A 19422-nucleotide genomic window follows, 5' to 3' on the forward strand; every position below is an offset into this window, starting at 1 on the left:
TTTGGTGTATCAAAAACGGGTATGGGGGGTGCAGGGCCAGATGTTTGTTTTTATTATTAATATTACTACTAATAAGAAAAAACATTTTTTATTAATCAAACCTTAAATTTAGAAAACAAACAAAAAAAAAAATCTAAAACGTTAACTTCTTTCTTGCTAGCTTTTTATCATTCTTTTATTAATATTACTTTGTCAAGCACTGTGGAGTAGGTTGGGGCTTTGTAATATTATATTAAACACGTTGACATGAAAGTAGTGAGAGAAATATGCATTGATTTGAAATGTTAACCTATTTCTGTAGGTAACCTACCCTCGCTGTTTTCAGTCTTTGGACCAAAACTGATATCCATGGCTTGGACAGTGGTACAGAGATTGCTCCCTTGTAGGTGCGAAACAGAGCTGATGTTGTAAAGTGCAACCGTCAGGATCTGAAATACAGAACACACATGACTCCTTATTGGTGGACAAAAGATATCAGTCTCATAAAACTGTATATACTTTTCAATACATAAGAGTTCAGAAAAAAAAATTCCAATAAACTACAAAAACTAAATTACACAAACGAAGTGGTGCCAGAAAAAAACTGTCAAAAGACCATAAGGTGTAAAAAGACAAAAGCATACAAAAAGAAGTGTTCTACCAGGAACAGCTCAGTAGCTTGTTCAATGGCGAGTTAACATCTAGGAACATACTTTTTTAGTCAAATTATGCTTTTCACAGAGGAGAACTTTCCTGGAGTATATCAGTCTAATCTGGCCGTAAGGTCAGTCCAGCCCAAAAATACCAGGCAATCCTTTTCTGAACAAGGAGCATGGCAACCCTAGACAATCATTTTAGCCTTTCGTGGGCCTCGTCAGTGAGGTGGAGACACATCCCTCTAAGAACATTGGGCAAGGAGTCCACATCTTGTTTCCCCCATCACCCTTAGGGAGACTTCCCAAGGGTCATAAAACAAGTGCTTAGAAAGAGACGTGCTCTACCAGGAACGAACAACAGCTCAGTAGCTTGTTCTATGGCGAGTTACCACCTAAGAGCAGCCTCTTGTAGCCCAGTTGTGCTTTTCACAGAGGAGAACTTTCCTGAAGTATATCAGTCTGATCCCACCTAGTAAGGTCAGTCCAGCCCTGAAATAACAAACAATCCTCCTCTGAACAAGGAACATGGCAACCCCAGATGATTGTTTTGGCCTTCTTTGTGCCTCGTCAGTGAGGTGTAGCCATATCCCTCTAAGCACAAAGGGCACGAGTCCATGCCTGTTTCCCCCCCCATTACTCTTCGGGAGACTTCCCCAGGGTACTAAAACAAATGCATACAGAAAGAGAAGCACTGTACCAGGAATGAATAGCAGCTCAGTAGCTTGTTCTATGGTGAGTTACCACCTAGGAGCAGACATAGTCCAAAAATAATGAAAGGGGCACTAACTTAAAAAATAAACTTTCATGATTCACTTTGAGTATCCTATTTACTTTCATTATCAAAATGGGCACAGTCTTTTTATACACACACTTTGAGGTGCCAGCTAATACTGAGGATGAGCAAGAGTTCATACGATTTATGTGTAGGCATTCTGTGATAGGCTGACGACTGTCACGTGATACAGGGGGCAGGGAAAATTGAAGTAACTGAAATTTATCAGAAAAAAATCTGCCCAATTCAAATTCAGACTAAATATTATTGTGTTGTCTTTTTACTATGCATTTGTTGAGTATGCAATTCTACGATATTTAATGGTCATTTAAACTGTTTTTTTTTCTTTCTTAAATAAAATGTTAGTGTAGAATGCCAGTGTTTACAGTTCTACCATATGAGAGGTAGAAACTATGTTATCTCCAATATTTTAAAATACAGCTATTTGATAGATTATGACATATTAGCAGGGTGGATAATATTTTTTTTTTTATTTAAATAATTATTTTCTTAATAAATAAGGAAAACCTGTCTAAAGATAGTTTTTTTAATTAAAGATATAGTCCAAATGGTTTATTCATCATAAAATAAGGATTTGTTTTTTAAAGGGCTACTAAAGTCAAAATTAAAAAGTTTCAAGATTCTGATAAAACATGCAATTTAAACAAACCCCCCCAAAAACACTTTTCAATATGCTTCCATTATCAAAACGTAAACATTCTTTCTATTTGCACACTGAGGTTCCAGCTCTTACAAGAGCATATGCAAAATTGCAGGTATATTCATTTGTGACTGGCTAATGGCTGTCACATGATATAGGTGGCGGGAAAAAGGGATTAACTGACATTTTGGAGAAAATATTCTACTGCTCATTTTAAATTCAAAGAAAATGCTGTTGCATCATCTTTTTTATTGTGTATCAAATGTCACTGTATTTAGTGGTCCTTTAATTATGTAACATGAGGATGTACATTTTTATTCAATACTCTCCTAACCTGCTGTGGTTCTGGTCCCTCTGTACTCTGGGAAGCATCATTTTGCTCAGCTACCACAGATTCCCCAGATCCAGTAGCATCTCCAGATTGATCTAAACCAGTTGAAAGAGCTTTTTGGAGGATAAAAAGCACAAAATTACAATATGAAATAATAATTTAAAAGGGATAACAACTCCATCAATGCAGTTGACTAATTTAATATAGGAATCTCGTGAGTGATTTTTTTTTTTACCTGAATCTAATAGAACTACAAAGCCATCGCTAGTTTCACTGTCAAGGGACAAAACATCAAAGCTCTCTAAAGAGATAGTATCAAGAGACTGTTGAGACGGTGTCCGTGAGAGAGATGCATGGATGCGGTTATGAGGGTCATTTTCTCTAGGATAAAAAAAAAGAAAAAAGAAATGAGGAAGTTATCAATAAAAAATTGCAGAGGAATTATCTAAAAAAAGGTAGAACAATAAATCAGAAATTAGACAGAAATTGTATTGTTATAAAAGAGACCGATATTGCATTAAAAAAAGGGAAAAATAGTAAACACAGAGATGGAAACTGGGCAAGAAATGAATAGCATTACACACTTCGGTTTTGTGTCTTTCAAGAAGCGTTGCATTCTCTCCCTTCCAAGGTTAATTGTTTCTCGTGTCAATCCAAATGTGGAAAGCAAAGTGTCACGTGCAAAATCTTTTCCTTGTGAAACATTTCGCAACACCTCCTTTTCTGGCAGCACATCTTTTGGCTGATCCTTCCCTTGCAAGCCAATTGGAGTCTGTCCCTTCTTTTCTGAAGAACCATGCAAAAGTTCCATCTCCTGCAAAACATCTTGCATAGGCTCCTTTCCCTGTAGAGCTTCCGAAGTAAGATCCTCATGTGAGGAGTTAGGCCTGCTTTCCTTTACCTGAAGCATTCCTTGCTGGGAATCATGAACCAGAGTCTTGTCCTGTACAGAATCCTCTTGATTAGACTTGTAATCTAATCTCTTCCCATTCAGAGGGTCTTGTGGCCTTTCCCCATCGATAGGACTCAATCTATGAACTTCCCCTTCACTTCCCATGCCCCCTTCTGTCATTTCAGATCCAAGCAAACTGCTCTGCTCAGATTCTCCCCGCCGAAGAGGGGTGCCTGAGGATGTGGAAGGAGGGAGCAGCAGAGTTAAAATTATTTCTGGAACCATGAAGCCAACACAGGCTATTGTGGGGGTGGGGTGTGGAGAGGACTCTGTAGAACTAGGAAGCGATGGTACAAAGCTTTCAAATCCCTCCAGCAGAGCTTGTAGCTCCTCTTGGGCACGTAAAAGTGTGAGGTACTGGTAGTGGTTTAGCTGCAGTCTTGCTAGGTCCTTTACACTAAACAACACATGTAATTGATCATCAGGGCTGAGCAGACAGACCCAGGCAGTGAACTGTACAGGGTGCATAAATTCCTGGTGCCTTGGTGTTCCACCTTCAAAATACAGGGACAAGCCTGGGCTGTGCATGGCCCACAAAGCATTCCCTGGAGGAGATGATGAGGGGTAGGCATGGGCAAGGAAGACTGGATGCAAGGGGCCTGGGGGCCAGTGGAAGGAATGATGAGCAGCAAACAAGCGGAACGTCTCTTGAAGTAACGGAAGGGAGGATCCAGGGGCTTGCCGTGTGTTTGTAATGGTTACTAAAGAGAGATGAGCACACACAGAGTTGGGACGATTGGCTGGACTGAAAGGAGGGAGGGGCACGGGAAATCGAAGCTGTGAAAAAGAGAAAAAGATAGAGAGGTGAGTAGAAGCAGACAAAGCAAGCGCAAGTGAAGGGAGCAGGATCAAAAGTGGTAAAAAAGCAAATTGCACATAATCATAAAAGGAAAACGCATTTAGGTGCTACATACAAAGACAGGGAAAGAGATAAACCACACCTTGAGGTTGAATCCATCTAGACGCACATCTCTGTGCTCCTTTGCTCTATCCCCTACTGCAGAAGTGATACTGGTAAACTGTTGAAGGCGTTGTGAGAAATCCAGCAGAAATAGATTCAACCAGATAACGGAAGGAGATGCTAGGGAAAGCAACAAACTATGTAGCTGGATGTACAGGGCAGGGCAGGGCACTGTGAAAAGAAAAAAAAAAAAAGCGTAGAAGGTAAATAAGAAAAAGTGAATAGGATTGTACAGACCAGTGAAAAGCGTGCAGTAATGATGACCTATACTACCTACCTGGGCGCCTGTCACCGGGGAGGCGGTAATACTCTGCGTACTGCAAGTGGATGGCAGAGCATGCATCTGGAAGTCGGCCACAAGAAATAAGGGGAGGCTTCTGAGGGATCTCGCCGGACGATGAGACCTAGGGAAGAAAAATAGGCGTCACCTCCAATTTCCTTGAGTCTTTAGGTCCTCCCGCCATGATCAGTATTCTTTACCTGATTTATATCCAAATCATCTACTCGGATCAGGATAGAGCTGAAGTAGAGAGGAGCAGAAGAGGATTTCCCACTGCCTGTAAAGAACAATCAATGAGATTCTCAAAGGTAAGATACATAAGATACATAAGGAAATAAAGTGGTTAGCGAAAGGTTTGTCACGAATGGAAAAGTGAAGAGAAGCACTGTTATCCAACATAACAGAAAGGAACGTTCAATCTTTAACCTTGTTTCTGGGAAGGCAGTCTTCCCAATATGTAGTCCTCCTCTTCCTCCTTTTTTTCTCTTTCTTCTGCCAGGTCTTGTGCCCACTTCTCAAATGATCCCATTGCAGGGGACACACGATGCCAGTGTGTACAGCTCTGCCCTAAAGAGAGGTAGAAACTGTGCTACATTATCCACACTATTTTAATATAGAGCTATAGGAAAGATTAAGGCAAATACGTATATCACTTTAACTGCCAAATAATACAATGCAAGAACAGTAAAATATATGCAAGAAATGGATATGCACATTTCACAATGGCAGGTTGTAATGCATTGGAGAAACCCTGGTCTTCTCCAGGCACGATAAATGAAAATACTCTGCTTGTGTAATGCACAGCAGTGTTTACTTTTATGTGCCTTTAAAGGTTATATACAGCTTCCATGCACATGCCACTTCAGAGCCAACATGGAAGTAATTACTTCACAGGTGCATGCATTTCAAAGATTCGTTGGAGGCAGAAGGAATTCAGTGCTTTAAAAAGACACACAACATTTTAAAAGGCGTTAAAGAGCTGCTTATCATTAGAAATTATTCAGAGCATTGCAGTGTGATTTGCAAGTGAAATAAACGGTTTCAAAGCATTTCGTTAAAAACATATGCATTGTTTTGCAAGCCCAGAACACACCCTTTGAAAAGCCTCAAATTATGTTTACCTTATTCCATGGTGGGAAAACAGGGGCAGCTATAAAAGGCACTCCTGCACACATCAACCAATCACTGCACAGCATGTAAGAGTATCAGGATTTTGCATTCCATGGAATGCACTCCAGCCTCTTTGAAGTTTTGGATGCCTCCGAATACGGAAGACGGCGGCCACGTGCAGAGTTTGGTTCTTTTTGGAGGCAGATTTTGCTTGTGAAAGTGCAACACACAAAGATCTGGATCAGATCTTAACGTGCTGCACTTTCACAAAAATAAATCCGGCTCCAAAAAAAGACTAATGCCGCAAGCGGCCGCCTTCTTCTTCATCCCGAGGCATCCGAAACTTCCAAATGTACATGCCTAGAACACTACAAATTTTCAGAAATAAAATTACAGGAAAACCAGGCAAAATAAATAACAAATGGGCATTACTAAAAGGTTTTTATTTTGTATTATTCTGAAATAACTATTACATAAATGGTCACTGAGTTTCACAAGGTCTGAGATCTCAATTATCATTCAATGCTGCAAACTCTTCATATATCAGCACATTTTCTGAAATACTCCAAAAGTTACGTATTGTTTGCCAAGTATGTCCTGTCTTCTGTTCATGCCTCCTGTGCTTGTAATACCAAATGATTACAAAGCATACAAAACAGAATGGCTTTAACAAGCTATCTCTCTAAATGCAAACTATGTGTCAAACTACCTGTAAATCTTAAAGAAAATGTATTTCAGTTGTTACTATTTTTGTAAAGAAGCAAAAACAGAAGGAACGGTAAAAAAGTTATTTTATAATGAATATTGTTTAAGGCCACTTTGAAATGGCTGACAAGCTCTGTCTACTGATGACATCACGATCTGGGCTGCATCTAGGCACTCTGCTGAATAGCATTGATAGTCTGTTGAATCCAACTAGTGAGCCGTTTGTGACTGGACGCCATATGCATCCCAGATTGTGATGTCATCAGTAGGCGGAGCTTGGCAGCCAGCTGCATGATAAAGAAAGCAGTGCCATTTGCTGTTTAATCTAAGGCAAAACTTTAAAGGGACACAAAAACCAATGTTTTCTTTCACGATTCAGATAGAGCATGCAATTTTAAGCAACTTTCTAATTTACTCCTATTATCAATTTTTCTTCCTTCTCTCGCTATCTTGAGTTAAAAACCAGAAATGTGATGCATAGGAGCCGGACCATTTTTGGTTGAGAACCTGGGTTATGCTTGCTTATTGGTGGGTAAATGTCAGCCTCCAATAAGCAAGCGCTATCCACTGTGCTGAACCTAAAATAGGCTGGCTGCTAAGATTTACATTCCTGCTTTTAAAATAAAGATAGCACAAGAACAAAGAAAAAATGATAATAGGAGTAAATTAGAAAGTTGATTAAAATTTCATGCTCTATCTGAACCATGAAAGAAAAAATTTGGGTTCAGTGTCCCTTTTAAGATTACTAAGGTGTAGACTCTCCCTTTAACACATATATTAATGCTTTTTAAAAATGCAATGTAATTTTTATCCAGGGAAGCAAATACAGGTTGTTTAAATATTTTATAACAATTTATTATCATGTCCCCTGCACAACAATTTACAAAAACTTTCTAATTTTTTTTTGCAATGATATTTTGCATGTTACTTTGATTGATATTTCTAAATGAATTTGCTCCAATAGGTGCACTTGCCTCATCATTCAAACAGTTTTCCGTAATATTACACAGACGATTACATTTTTCCCTACAAAAAAAGACAGGAAATACTAATTCTATTATTTCATGTCATTACTGGAACAGAACTGTTGAAGTAATATAATAAAATGATGCTATAATTAGCAAAGCACCAAATCCCAATCTGATCAGGGTAATGCTAAAGTATATGATACTCAAGGGTCATCCGTGTGACTGGTCTTGGGGAGCTGGCAACATAAAAAAAAAATTCAAAAAAAAAAAATTAAATTCACTTTGAGACTGTAACATAAGGGCTTGAGCACCTATCAAGGCTAAAGCGTGATAATGAAATCTGAAAGTACATAAAATATAATAGAACCAAAATGTAATAAACTGTAATAAACAGATTGATGCTATTAAAGGGACAGTCATTTTAAACAATTTTCCAATTTACTTTTATCACCAATTTTGCTTTTTTCTCTTGGTATTCTTAGTTGAAAGCTAAATCTAGGAAGTTCATATGCTAAATTCTAAGCCATTAAAGGCTGCTTCTTCTCTCAGGGCATTTTGACAGTTTTTCACCACTAGAGGGCTAACACACATGGAGTTCCCAGGAGCCAGCACTGATTGGCTAAAATGCAAGTCTGTCAAAAGAACTGAAATAAAGGGGCAGTTTGCAGAGGCTTAGATACAAGATAATCACAGAGGTAAAAAAATGTATTTATATAACTGTGTTAGTTATGCAAAACTAGAGAATGGGTAATAAAGGGAGTATCTATCTTTTAAAACAATAAAAATTCTGGTGTAGACTGTCCCTTTAAAGGGACAGTCAACTCCAAAAATGTTATTGTTTAAAAAGATAGACAATCCCTTTATTATCCATTCCCAGTTTTGCATAACCAACATGGTTATTAATATACTTTTACCTCTGTGATTGCCTTGTATCTAAGCCTCTTCTGACAGCCTCCTTCTCACATGACGTTTAATTTATTATCCATTGACTTGTATTTTAGCCAATTAGTGCCGTGTTGTGCACAGCCCACGGGATTGAGCACAATGTTATCTATATGGCCCACATGAACTAGCAGTCTCCTGTTGTGAAAAGCTAATAAAAAAGCATGCGATAAGAGGCTGTCAGTAGTGGCTTAGAAACAGGCAGAAATGTAGAGGTTTAAATGTTATACAGTTTATTAATATAACAATGTTGGTTGTGCAAAGCTGGGGAATGGGTAGTAAAGGCGTTATCTATCTTTTTAAACAAGAACAATTTTGGTGTTGACCGTCCTTTTGAGTACAGGAACTTTCAGTACAGGTAAGGATACCACAGGCAAAATAAGCTATTTCAATTGCTGTTATAAAGGTAAAGAAGCAATTTGTAAACAATTTAATACACTCTATCAGGTAAAATTAATAATTGGGAACAAATTAAAGGGGAGAGCATTTAAGGGTTAACAGTTTCTTTAAAGACCAAGAGTGGCCTTGCTTATTTAAATTCTGATATAGCAGAGTATATTTGTTTTTTTCTCTATCATTGAATAAATGGCTGCTATACCCTGTCATATAGAGTAATACTAGTACTGATGCTATTCTCCAGTCTCTCATGACACTGACCCAACAACCTGAATTATAGACCAGCCCTACAGACTATATATTGGCACAAAGTGTAACAATCACTGTTAATTCAGTAGTAAGAGAGCCCTTCTATAACTTAATGCACGTTTGGCGAGCTGCTTTAACAAAATAAATGTTGGCACTTTATTTGATAATGGCCATAATTCTCAAAAGATCTCTACTTTCTTGCCCCATCTCCTATGTAAGTCGTTACAGTTCTGTTCTGCCTATTATTAAATATTCCAGCAAGTACAGTATATTTGACCTAAGAGTGGGCTTCTTAATTTTCTCTTAACACGGTTTTGTATTTTTAATTATTATTTTATATTAAGAAGACTCGCTGCACTTATGTTTATTTTAATTAATTATCTATTGAGCTTCTAAGCAAGATACATTAGTAACCATTTAAGCATATAGAAAGGTGTCTATAGGGCATTGGGAAGGTTAGGTTAAAGGGACAGTTTACTCAAAAAATGTCTCCCCTTTAATTTGTTCCCAATGATCCACTTTACCTGCTGGAGTGTATTAAATTGTTTACAAGTATTTCCATTAACCTTGTAAACCTTCCATTAATTGACATTTGAAATAGTTTATTTAGCCTGTGGTATCCCCACCCATCCTGGAAGTTTTTGACCTCGAGACCAAGCTGTGTTAACACAGCCAGTAGAAGAAATTACACTCCCAGTGGGTTATAGAAGAGATAAGGTCATAAAAACAAAATTTATGCTTACCTGATAAACTTATTTATCTTGTGGTGTATCCAGTCCACGGGTTCATCCACTACTTGTGGGATATTCTCCTTCCCAACAGGAAGCTGCAAGAGGATCACCCACAGCAGAGCTGTCTATATAGCTCCTCCCCTAACTGCCACCTCCCAGTCATTCGACCGAAGACAAGCAAGAGAAAGGAGAAACTATAGGGTGCAGTGGTGACTGTAGTTTAAAAATTAAAAAACACCTGCCTTAAAATGACAGTGCGGGCCGTGGACTGGATACACCACAAGAGAAATAAATTTATCAGGTAAGCATAAATTTTGTTTTCTCTTGTAAGGTGTATCCAGTCCACGGATTCATCCATTACTTGTGGGATACCAATACCAAAGCTATAGGACACGGATGAAGGGAGGGACAAGGCAGGCGCTTAAACGGAAGGCACCACTGCCTGTAAGACCTTTCTCCCAAAAATAGCCTCAGAAGAAGCAAAAGTATCAAATTTGTAGAATTTAGAAAAAGTATGAAGCGAAGACCAAGTCGCCGCCTTACAAATCTGTTCAACAGAAGCCTCATTTTTAAAGCTATATACAAAGTGATGAGCTGCACCAGAGTACTTCTTTTAAAATGACTTTATTGTTGGTCACCAATAACTTCACCAGGGAAGTAACAACAAAGAAGGGGGCTTGGTGGTGTGTGTGGATAACACCCAAAGAGCTATTGCTGACGCGTTTCAGCCGATAGGGCCGTAGTCGTAGCATAAAGCTCTTAATCTCAACTACCTTTAAATACCTTGTGCACAATTGTGATTGGATAAAAACATTTATCCTGGGCGTTATCCTGAACACACCTATTTATTCCAGTTTCACATACATCGGTTCTAAATAGAAACAATTGTTACATACTGTTAACTAGTCACAAAATTTATATGTGTCATCACTGCAAGCATCGAAAAACGATAAATCAATACATTATAATACGTTAATATACTCGAATTAGTCAAAATAATTAATTCGTTACATAACAGAAAAAGAAAAAACTTTTATAGTGCTTTGATACATTTGCTCTATTTCTGGGAACAAAGTTGAATAAAACTTCCCAATAATAATTGTTGAATCGTTCTTTTTATAACATTCTGTTATATATTGTCATTAACTACTTACTTGTGTTTATGATTACTTTAAAAATTGCTATAATAAGAGGTGGGAATAGTTCAAGCTGTCAATGCTGCTCTTTTAATTTAACGAAGATTAACATTAATTAAAGCATATATATATATATGCAAGTAAAACATACCAATTGTCATTCTGAATACACAGACCAAGAACTATTCCCAGAAATTGATGATATCAAACTCCGAATTTAAACCTAGTGGTATTCTTGTTCTTAGCCTGTGTATCCAGAACGCTTCCCTTTTGGACAAGAGCTTATCTCTATCCCCACCTCTAGTTTTACAATTTACTTTTTCAATAATGGTCCACCTTAAAGTGTCAGCTTTTTTGTTGTGTTTCAAATTGAAATGCTGTATCAACGGAGTAGTCAGTTTGCCTGCCTTAATATTATTTACATGTTCACGGATTCTATCTCGTGTTTCTCTAGAAGTGAGACCCGTATATTGGACTCCACATTCTATACAGGTAAGTAAATATACCACGTAAGTGGCTCTGCAGTTAAGGCAGGAATAGTGATTAAATCTCTCCCCTGTTACTGTACTCGAGAAGCCTTCTCTACTTTGGAGATAACTGCATGCTATGCATGACGTGTAGCTACACTTGTATACTCCTTTAAACCTTAACCACGATGAATGGTCTGGTCTCATGGAGTATAACTGTGTGGGGGCAAGAATGTTTCCTAAAGTTTTCCCTCTCTTAAAGGCATATCTGCATCCTCGTGTGACTATATCTTTAAGATCATCATCAGCTGACAACATACGGAAATGTTTCCGTATGATGTTGCAGACCTGATGGTATTGGTTACTGTACCCTGTGATGAAAGTGACACCCTTTGAGATTTCATGTTTGGTTGTTTTTTCTGTTTTTAAAAACTCTGACCGATCTCTCTTCGCTATGTCCATCTTAATCAATGACACCTCCTTTCTGTTATATCCTCTCTGGCATAAGCGGTTCTCCAAGTCTAAAGCTTGTTTTTCATACTCCTCTTGTGTGGTACAGTTTCGTCTGAGACGTATGAACTGTCCTTTTGTGACTGATCTGAAAACCCTTCTGGGGTGACTGTTCATTAAAATTGATGGGAATGTTGATTGAGTTTAAATCTAAAATGTTAGTTACTGTTTCTAGAGAGATTGATGTTTTGCAGATTGAACTAAATATACGCAGCAAAGAGTTAAAGTTTCAAAAATATGACTCAATTTTACAGGCTACTATAGCAGAGTCTAAAGCATTGATCATTGCTATTAAACATGATAAATACCTAAGGGATCTTAGTGATTATGAGAATAATAAAATTTATATCTGGAACCGAAAGCAAAGAACTAATTATAGAAGGGAGAACGATCAAAAAAGATTTCCAAAAAGCAAAAAGTCAGGTAAAAGATCAAATAAATTAGCTTTCAAGTCTAAAAAAGTAACTTTTAATGAAAGTGAGGCAGAGTCCTCGGGTGATTGTTCTACATCTGGAGAGGAAGAAAATATAGTACAGGAGAGGGCTTCTCACACAAACACAAACCCAGAGAACTCCTTAACACATTTAGCAACTACACCCACAGAGGTTGAGGCTTCTCGGTATCAGGCTTTAGAACAGGAGACAGATAGAGGGTTCCAAAGAGAACAGGATAGATCAGACATAGCGGAGGTTTTTTCCAAAGTCCCACAAGGGTTCGAAGGGGGGGGAAGCGATACAAAAGGGAAAGGGATTCTAAAAGAAGGCCCTTTACAGCAGCGACAACCCCCCAGGAGGGGCAGATCAAGAACGAAATACTGTTAGACTCGGTGATCAATCTTTTCATCTTGTGGTTTAAAGGAGTATACAAGTGTAGCTACACGTCATGCATAGCATGCAGTTATCTCCAAAGTGGAGAAGGCTTCTCGAGTAAAGTAACAGGGGAGAGATTTAATCACTATTCCTGCCTTAACTGCAGAGCCACTTACGTGGTATATTTACTTACCTGTATAGAATGTGGAGTCCAATATACGGGTCTCACTTCTAGAGAAACACGAGATAGAATCCGTGAACATGTAAATAATATTAAGGCAGGCAAACTGACTACTCCGTTGATACAGCATTTCAATTTGAAACACAACAAAAAAGCTGACACTTTAAGGTGGACCATTATTGAAAAAGTAAATTGTAAAACTAGAGGTGGGGATAGAGATAAGCTCTTGTCCAAAAGGGAAGCGTTCTGGATACACAGGCTAAGAACAAGAATACCACTAGGTTTAAATTCGGAGTTTGATATCATCAATTTCTGGGAATAGTTCTTGGTCTGTGTATTCAGAATGACAATTGGTATGTTTTACTTGCATATATATATATATGCTTTAATTAATGTTAATCTTCGTTAAATTAAAAGAGCAGCATTGACAGCTTGAACTATTCCCACCTCTTATTATAGCAATTTTTAAAGTAATCATAAACACAAGTAAGTAGTTAATGACAATATATAACAGAATGTTATAAAAAGAACGATTCAACAATTATTATTGGGAAGTTTTATTCAACTTTGTTCCCAGAAATAGAGCAAATGTATCAAAGCACTATAAAAGTTTTTTCTTTTTCTGTTATGTAACGAATTAGATTATTTTGACTAATTCGAGTATATTAACGTATTATAATGTATTGATTTATCGTTTTTCGATGCTTGCAGTGATGACACATATAAATTTTGTGACTAGTTAACAGTATGTAACAATTGTTTCTATTTAGAACCGATGTATGTGAAACTGGAATAAATAGGTGTGTTCAGGATAACGCCCAGGATAAATGTTTTTATCCAATCACAATTGTGCACAAGGTATTTAAAGGTAGTTGAGATTAAGAGCTTTATGCTACGACTACGGCCCTATCGGCTGAAACGCGTCAGCAATAGCTCTTTGGGTGTTATCCACACACACCACCAAGCCCCCTTCTTTGTTGTTACTTCCCTGGTGAAGTTATTGGTGACCAACAATAAAGTCATTTTAAAAGAAGTACTCTGGTGCAGCTCATCACTTTGTATATAGCTATTCGAGAAACGGAGCAAGCACATTGATACTTCCATATCCGCAAGGTGATTAAGCCAACACCTGAGGTTGACCTAACGGCGAAAGGATCCAGAAGCCGCGAGCCAAAAGAATCGGTGACGTCACACGCCAAGTCCCCGCAGGTTCCCGCAAGTGGAGCAACGGCCCAGGAGGAGAGCAGTGACGAAGCCGGAGGCATATGAAGGGACTCTGACTGAGCTAACCCACGGCCTAAAAGCAAATCGGAATGTGAATGCACGCTCTCTGTGGACGGGCGAGTCTCCTAAAAGCTGCGGTATCTGGCAGGGATCCTCAAGCGGGGTGAGTCTTTAATAAATACCACCTGTTCCGGCTAATATTCAAAGGAACAGAAGTTAACGTTAACTTTAACAAAACATAAAGACTGTGCAGTTGTTCAGGTGCTCACACGAAAATTGACTTTTTACCTCATTTTTAAAGGCCCATGTGGAAGCCACTGCTCTAGTGGAATGAGCTGTAATTCTTACAGGAGGCTGCTGGCCAGCAGTCTCATAAGCTAAGCGGATTATACTTCTTAACCAAAAAGAAAGAGAAGTTGCTGAAGCCGTTTCCTCTGACCAGAGTAGACAACAAACAATGCAGATGTTTGACGAAAATCTTTAGTAGCTTGTAAATAAAACTTTAAAGCACGAACCACGTCAAGATTGTGTAACAGACGTTCCTTCTTTGAAGAAGGATCAGGACACAGTGACGGAACAACAATCTCTTGATTGATATTCTTATTGGATACCACCTTAGGAAGAAACCCAGGTTTGGTACGCAAAACTACCTTATCTGCATGGAAGATCAGATAAGGGGAATCACACTGCAAGGCAAATAACTCTGAAACTCTTCGAGCCGAAGAGATAGCTACTAAGAACAGAACTTTCCAAGATAAAAGCTTGATATCTATGGAATGCAAAGGTTCAAACGGAACCCCTTGAAGAGCTTTAAGAACTAAATTTAAACTCCATGACGGAGCAACAGGTTTAAACACAGGCTTGATTCTAACTAAAGCCTGACAAAACGCCTGAACGTCTGGAACATCCGCCAGACGCTTGTGCAAAAGAATAGACAGAACAGAAATCTGTCCCTTTAAGGAACTAGCTGACAATCCCTTCTCCAATCCTTCTTGGAGAAAAGACAATATCCTGGGAATCCTGACTTTACTCCATGAGTAACCCTTGGATTCACACCAATGAAGATATTTACACCATATCTTATGATAGATTTTCCTGGTGACAGGCTTTCGAGCCTGAATTAAGGTATCAATGACCGACTTGGAAAAACCACGTTTTGATAAAATCAAGCGTTCAATCTCCAAGCAGTCAGACGCAGAGAAATTAGATTTGGATGTTTGAAGGGACCTTGAAGTAGAAGGTCCTGCTTCAGCGGCAGAGTCCAAGGTGGAAAGGATGACATGTCCACCAGATCTGCGTACCAAGTCCTGCGTGGCCACGCAGGAGCTATCAAAATCACCGAAGCTCTCTCCTGCTTGATCTTGGCAATCAGACGAGGGAGCAGAGGAAACGGTGGAAACACATAAGCCAGGTTGAAAGACCAAGGCACTGCTAGAGCATCTATCAGCGCTAGCTTGGGATCCCTGGACCTGAACCCGTAACAAGGAAGCTTGGCGTTCTGACGAGACGCCATGAGATCCAGTTCTGGTTTGAATCAACTGTGCAAACACCTCCGGATGGAGTTCCCACTCCCCCGGATGAAAAGTCTGCCGACTTAGAAAATCCGCCTCCCAGTTCTCTACTCCTGGGATATGGATAGCTGAGAGATGGCAAGAGTGAACCTCTGCCCATAGAATTATTTTTGAAACCTCCAACATTGCTAGGGAACTCCTTGTTCCCCCTTGATGGTTGATGTAAGCTACAGTTGTGATGTTGTCCGACTGAAATCTGATGAACCTGACCGCAGCTAGCGGAGGCCAAGCCTGAAGAGCATTGAATATCGCTCTTAGTTCCAGAATGTTTATCGGAAGGAGTGTCTCCTCCTGAGTCCACAAGCCCTGAGCCTTCAGGGAGTTCCAGACTGCACCCCAGCCCAGAAGGCTGGCATCTGTCGTTACTATTGTCCAATCTGGCCTGCGGAAGGTCATACCCTTGGACAGATGGACCCGAGATAGCCACCAGAGAAGAGAATCCCTGGTCTCTTGATCCAGATTTAGTAGAGGGGACAAATCTGTGTAATCCCCATTCCACTGACTGAGCATGCAGAGTTGCAGCTGTCTGAGATGTAGGCGGGCAAACGGCACTATGTCCATTGCCGCTACCATTAAGCCGATTACTTTATTATTATTATTATTATCGGTTATTTGTAGAGCGCCAACAGATTCCGCAGCGCTATAAACAAAAGGGGGAGTACAACAATAAAATTATAGGGTAGAGGGCCCTGCCAAAAGTTGCACTGTTGTAGTCAGCTCTTAAGAAGGTAATCTACAAACAGCTGGACTTTTAGGCTTACATGCTAAGAGGGTTCAGGGGATTGCAGTGGAGGAGAGGAACTAGTATTAGGAAGGGTTAGCGTAGGTTGTATGCGTCCCTGAACAGTAGAGTCTTTAGGGAGCACTTGAAGCTTTTAAAACTAGAAGAGAGTCTTGTGGAGCGAGGCAGAGAGTTCCACAAGATGGGAGCCAGTCTGGAGAAGTCCTGTAAACGGGAGTGTGATGAGGTGACAAGAAAGGAGGAGAGTAGGAGGTCATGAGCAGAGCGAAGGGGACGGGAGGGAGAGTATCTGGAGACAAGGTCTGAGATGTAGGGGGGAGCAGTGCAGTTGAGGGCTTTGTATGTAAGAGTGAGAGTTTTGTGTTTGATCCTAGAGGCAAGAGGAAGCCAGTGAAGGGATTGGCAGAGAGGCGCAGCAGATGAAGAGCGACGTGTAAGGAAGATGAGTCTGGCAGAGGCATTCATTATGGATTGTAAAGGAGCTAGGCGGCAGGTGGGGAGACCAGAGAGGACAGAGTTGCAGTAATCAAGGCGGGAAAGAATGAGAGAGTGGATTAAAATCTTAGTTGTGTCTTGCGTAAGGAAGTGTCTAATTTTAGAGATGTTTTTAAGGTGGAAGCGGCAGGCTGTAGCCAAGGACTGAATGTGAGGAATGAAGGAAAGATCTGAGTCAAATGTGACCCCGAGACATCGGGCATGCGAGGTAGGGGTAATGATGGAGTTGTCGACAGTTATAGAGATATTAGGGGTGGAGATTTTGGAAGAAGGGGGGAAAATGAGGAGCTCAGTTTTGGAGAGATTTATCTTGAGGTAGTGAGAGGACATCCAGGAAGAGATGTGAGAAAGACAGTTAGTGACACGGGTTAGCAAGGAAGGAGATAGTTCTGGTGCAGAGAAGTAGATTTGGGCGTCATCGGCGTACAAATGATATTGGAAACCGTGGGACTTAATTAGGGAACCTAGTGATGACGTATAGATTGAGAAGAGAAGGGGACCGAGGACAGAGCCTTGCGGTACTCCGACAGAAAGTGGTGACGGGGCAGAGGAGGCCCCAGAGAAGGCTACACTGAAGGTACAGTTTGACAGGTAGGAAGAGAGCCACGAAAGGGCTGTGTCACAGATGCCGAAGGATTGGAGGGTTTGGAGCAAAAGAGGGTGGTCGACAGTGTCAAAGGCTGCGGACAGATCAAGGAGGATAAGCAGAGAGAAGTGGCCTTTTGATTTAGCTGTAAGTAGGTCGTTGGTGACCTTAACAATAGCTGTCTCTGTGGAGTGATGGGGACGAAATCCAGATTGCAGCGGGTCAAGAAGGGAGTTTAACGTAAGGAAATGGGATAGGTGTGCATATACTAGTTTTTCGAGAAGCTTTGAAGCAAGAGGGAGGAGAGAAATTGGGCGGTAGTTGGATGGGGAGGTAGGATCAAGGGAAGGTTTTTTGAGGATAGGTGTGACCAGTGCATGTTTCATTGATGGGGGAAATGTACCAGTGCTGAGGGAGAGGTTGAAAATGTGTGTTAGTATAGGGGTAAGGGTAGCAGAGAGAGAGGGGAGCAGCTGTGAGGGGATAGGGTCAAGGGGACAGGTAGTGAGGTGAGAGCGCAGTATAAGTGCTGAAACTTCGTCCTCAGTAACAGGGGAGAATGAACTAAGTTTCGGGTTATGAGGGTTTTGGTTGAGTGAGAGTATTTGAGGGGGGGAGAGAATGGAATTGTGTTGAGAACTGATTTCATGTCTGATGGAATCGATTTTGTTAATGAAGTGACTGGCATTACTTCCATACACTGAGCCACTGAAGGGCGAGAAGTAGAATAAAGAACACGGCAGGAATTTAGAAGTTTTGACAACCTGGCCTCTGTCAGGTAAATCTTCATTTCTACAGAATCTATCAGAGTTCCTAGGAAGGAAACTCTTGTGAGAGGGGATAGAGAACTTTTTTCTTCATTCACTTTCCACCGATGCGACCTCAAAAATGCCAGAACAATGTCCATGTGAGACCTGGCAACTTGAAAAGTCGACGCCTGTATCAGAATGTCGTCTGAGTAAGGGGCTACTGCTATAGCCCTTAGGACCGCTAGAAGGGACCCTAGAACCTTTGTAAAGATTCTTGGTGCTGTGGCCACCCTGAAGGGAAGAGCCACAAACTGGTAGTGCCTGTATTGACCCTCCTGGATCATAGGAAGGATGGTTCGAATAGTCTCCATCTTGAAGGATGGGACTCTGAGAAATTTGTTTAAGATCTTGAGATCTAAGATTGGTCTGAATGTTCCCTCTTTCTTGGGAACAACAAACAGATTTGAATAAAAGCCCTGTCCCTGTTCCTCCTAGGAACTGGGTGGATCACTCCCATAACTAGGAGGTCTTGAACACAATGTAATAATGCTTCTCTCTTTATCTGGTTTGCAGATAAAAGTGAGAGATGAAATCTCCCTTTTGGGGGAGAGGTTTTGAATTGCAGAAGATAACCCTTGGACACAATTTCCAATGCCCAGGGATCCTGGACATCTCTTGCCCAAGCCTGGGCGAAGAGAGAGAGTCTGCCCCCTACTAGATTGAAGCTCCCCTGCTTCAGCTTCATTATATTGTGAGGGTGTATCAGAGATAGCTACTAAAGCGTCAGAGAGCTCTGTATTTATTCTAGTCCTAGAGCTGTCTCGCTTTCCTTGCAATCCTGGCAGTTTAGATAATACCTATGTAAGGGTATGATTCAGAACTGCCGCCATGTCTTGCAAGGTAAACGCAATGGGCGCGCTAGATGTACTTGGCGTCCCCTGAGTGGGATTTATAGGATCTGACACGTGGGGAGAGTTAGACGGCATAACTTCCTCCTTGTCAATTTCTTCTGGTGATACATTTTTTTAAAGCCAGAATATGGTCTTTGTAATTTATAGTAAAATCAGTGCATTTGGTACTAATGGGGGTTCCACAATGGCTTCTAAACATAATGAACAATGAGTTTCCTCTATGTCAGACATGTTTAAACAGACTAGTAATGACACCAGCAAGCTTGGAAAACACTTTAATAACTATGAACAAGCAAAAAATAAAAACGGTACTGTGCATTTAAGAGAAAAAAACAATCACAGAAACTG

At 40.2% G+C, this 19422-nt stretch overlaps 1 protein-coding gene across 1 annotated transcript in view; it reads right to left on the bottom strand.

Annotated features, from left to right (window-relative positions):
• The window catches only part of BLTP3A (bridge-like lipid transfer protein family member 3A), a 197243-nt gene that overhangs the window by 68048 nt on the left and 109773 nt on the right, over positions 1–19422 (bottom strand). Inside the window, exons 10-17 of the mRNA XM_053706791.1 lie at positions 5019–5159; positions 4793–4869; positions 4590–4716; positions 4293–4483; positions 2984–4128; positions 2635–2780; positions 2403–2512; positions 311–428 (exon numbers count right to left, since the gene is read on the bottom strand). Coding sequence (XP_053562766.1) covers positions 311–428; positions 2403–2512; positions 2635–2780; positions 2984–4128; positions 4293–4483; positions 4590–4716; positions 4793–4869; positions 5019–5159 — 2055 coding nt within the window. The remainder of the gene's footprint in view (positions 1–310; positions 429–2402; positions 2513–2634; positions 2781–2983; positions 4129–4292; positions 4484–4589; positions 4717–4792; positions 4870–5018; positions 5160–19422) is intronic.

The sequence above is a fragment of the Bombina bombina genome, chromosome 3 (genome assembly GCF_027579735.1).
Source record: "Bombina bombina isolate aBomBom1 chromosome 3, aBomBom1.pri, whole genome shotgun sequence".
NCBI classification, from domain to species: domain Eukaryota; kingdom Metazoa; phylum Chordata; class Amphibia; order Anura; family Bombinatoridae; genus Bombina; species Bombina bombina.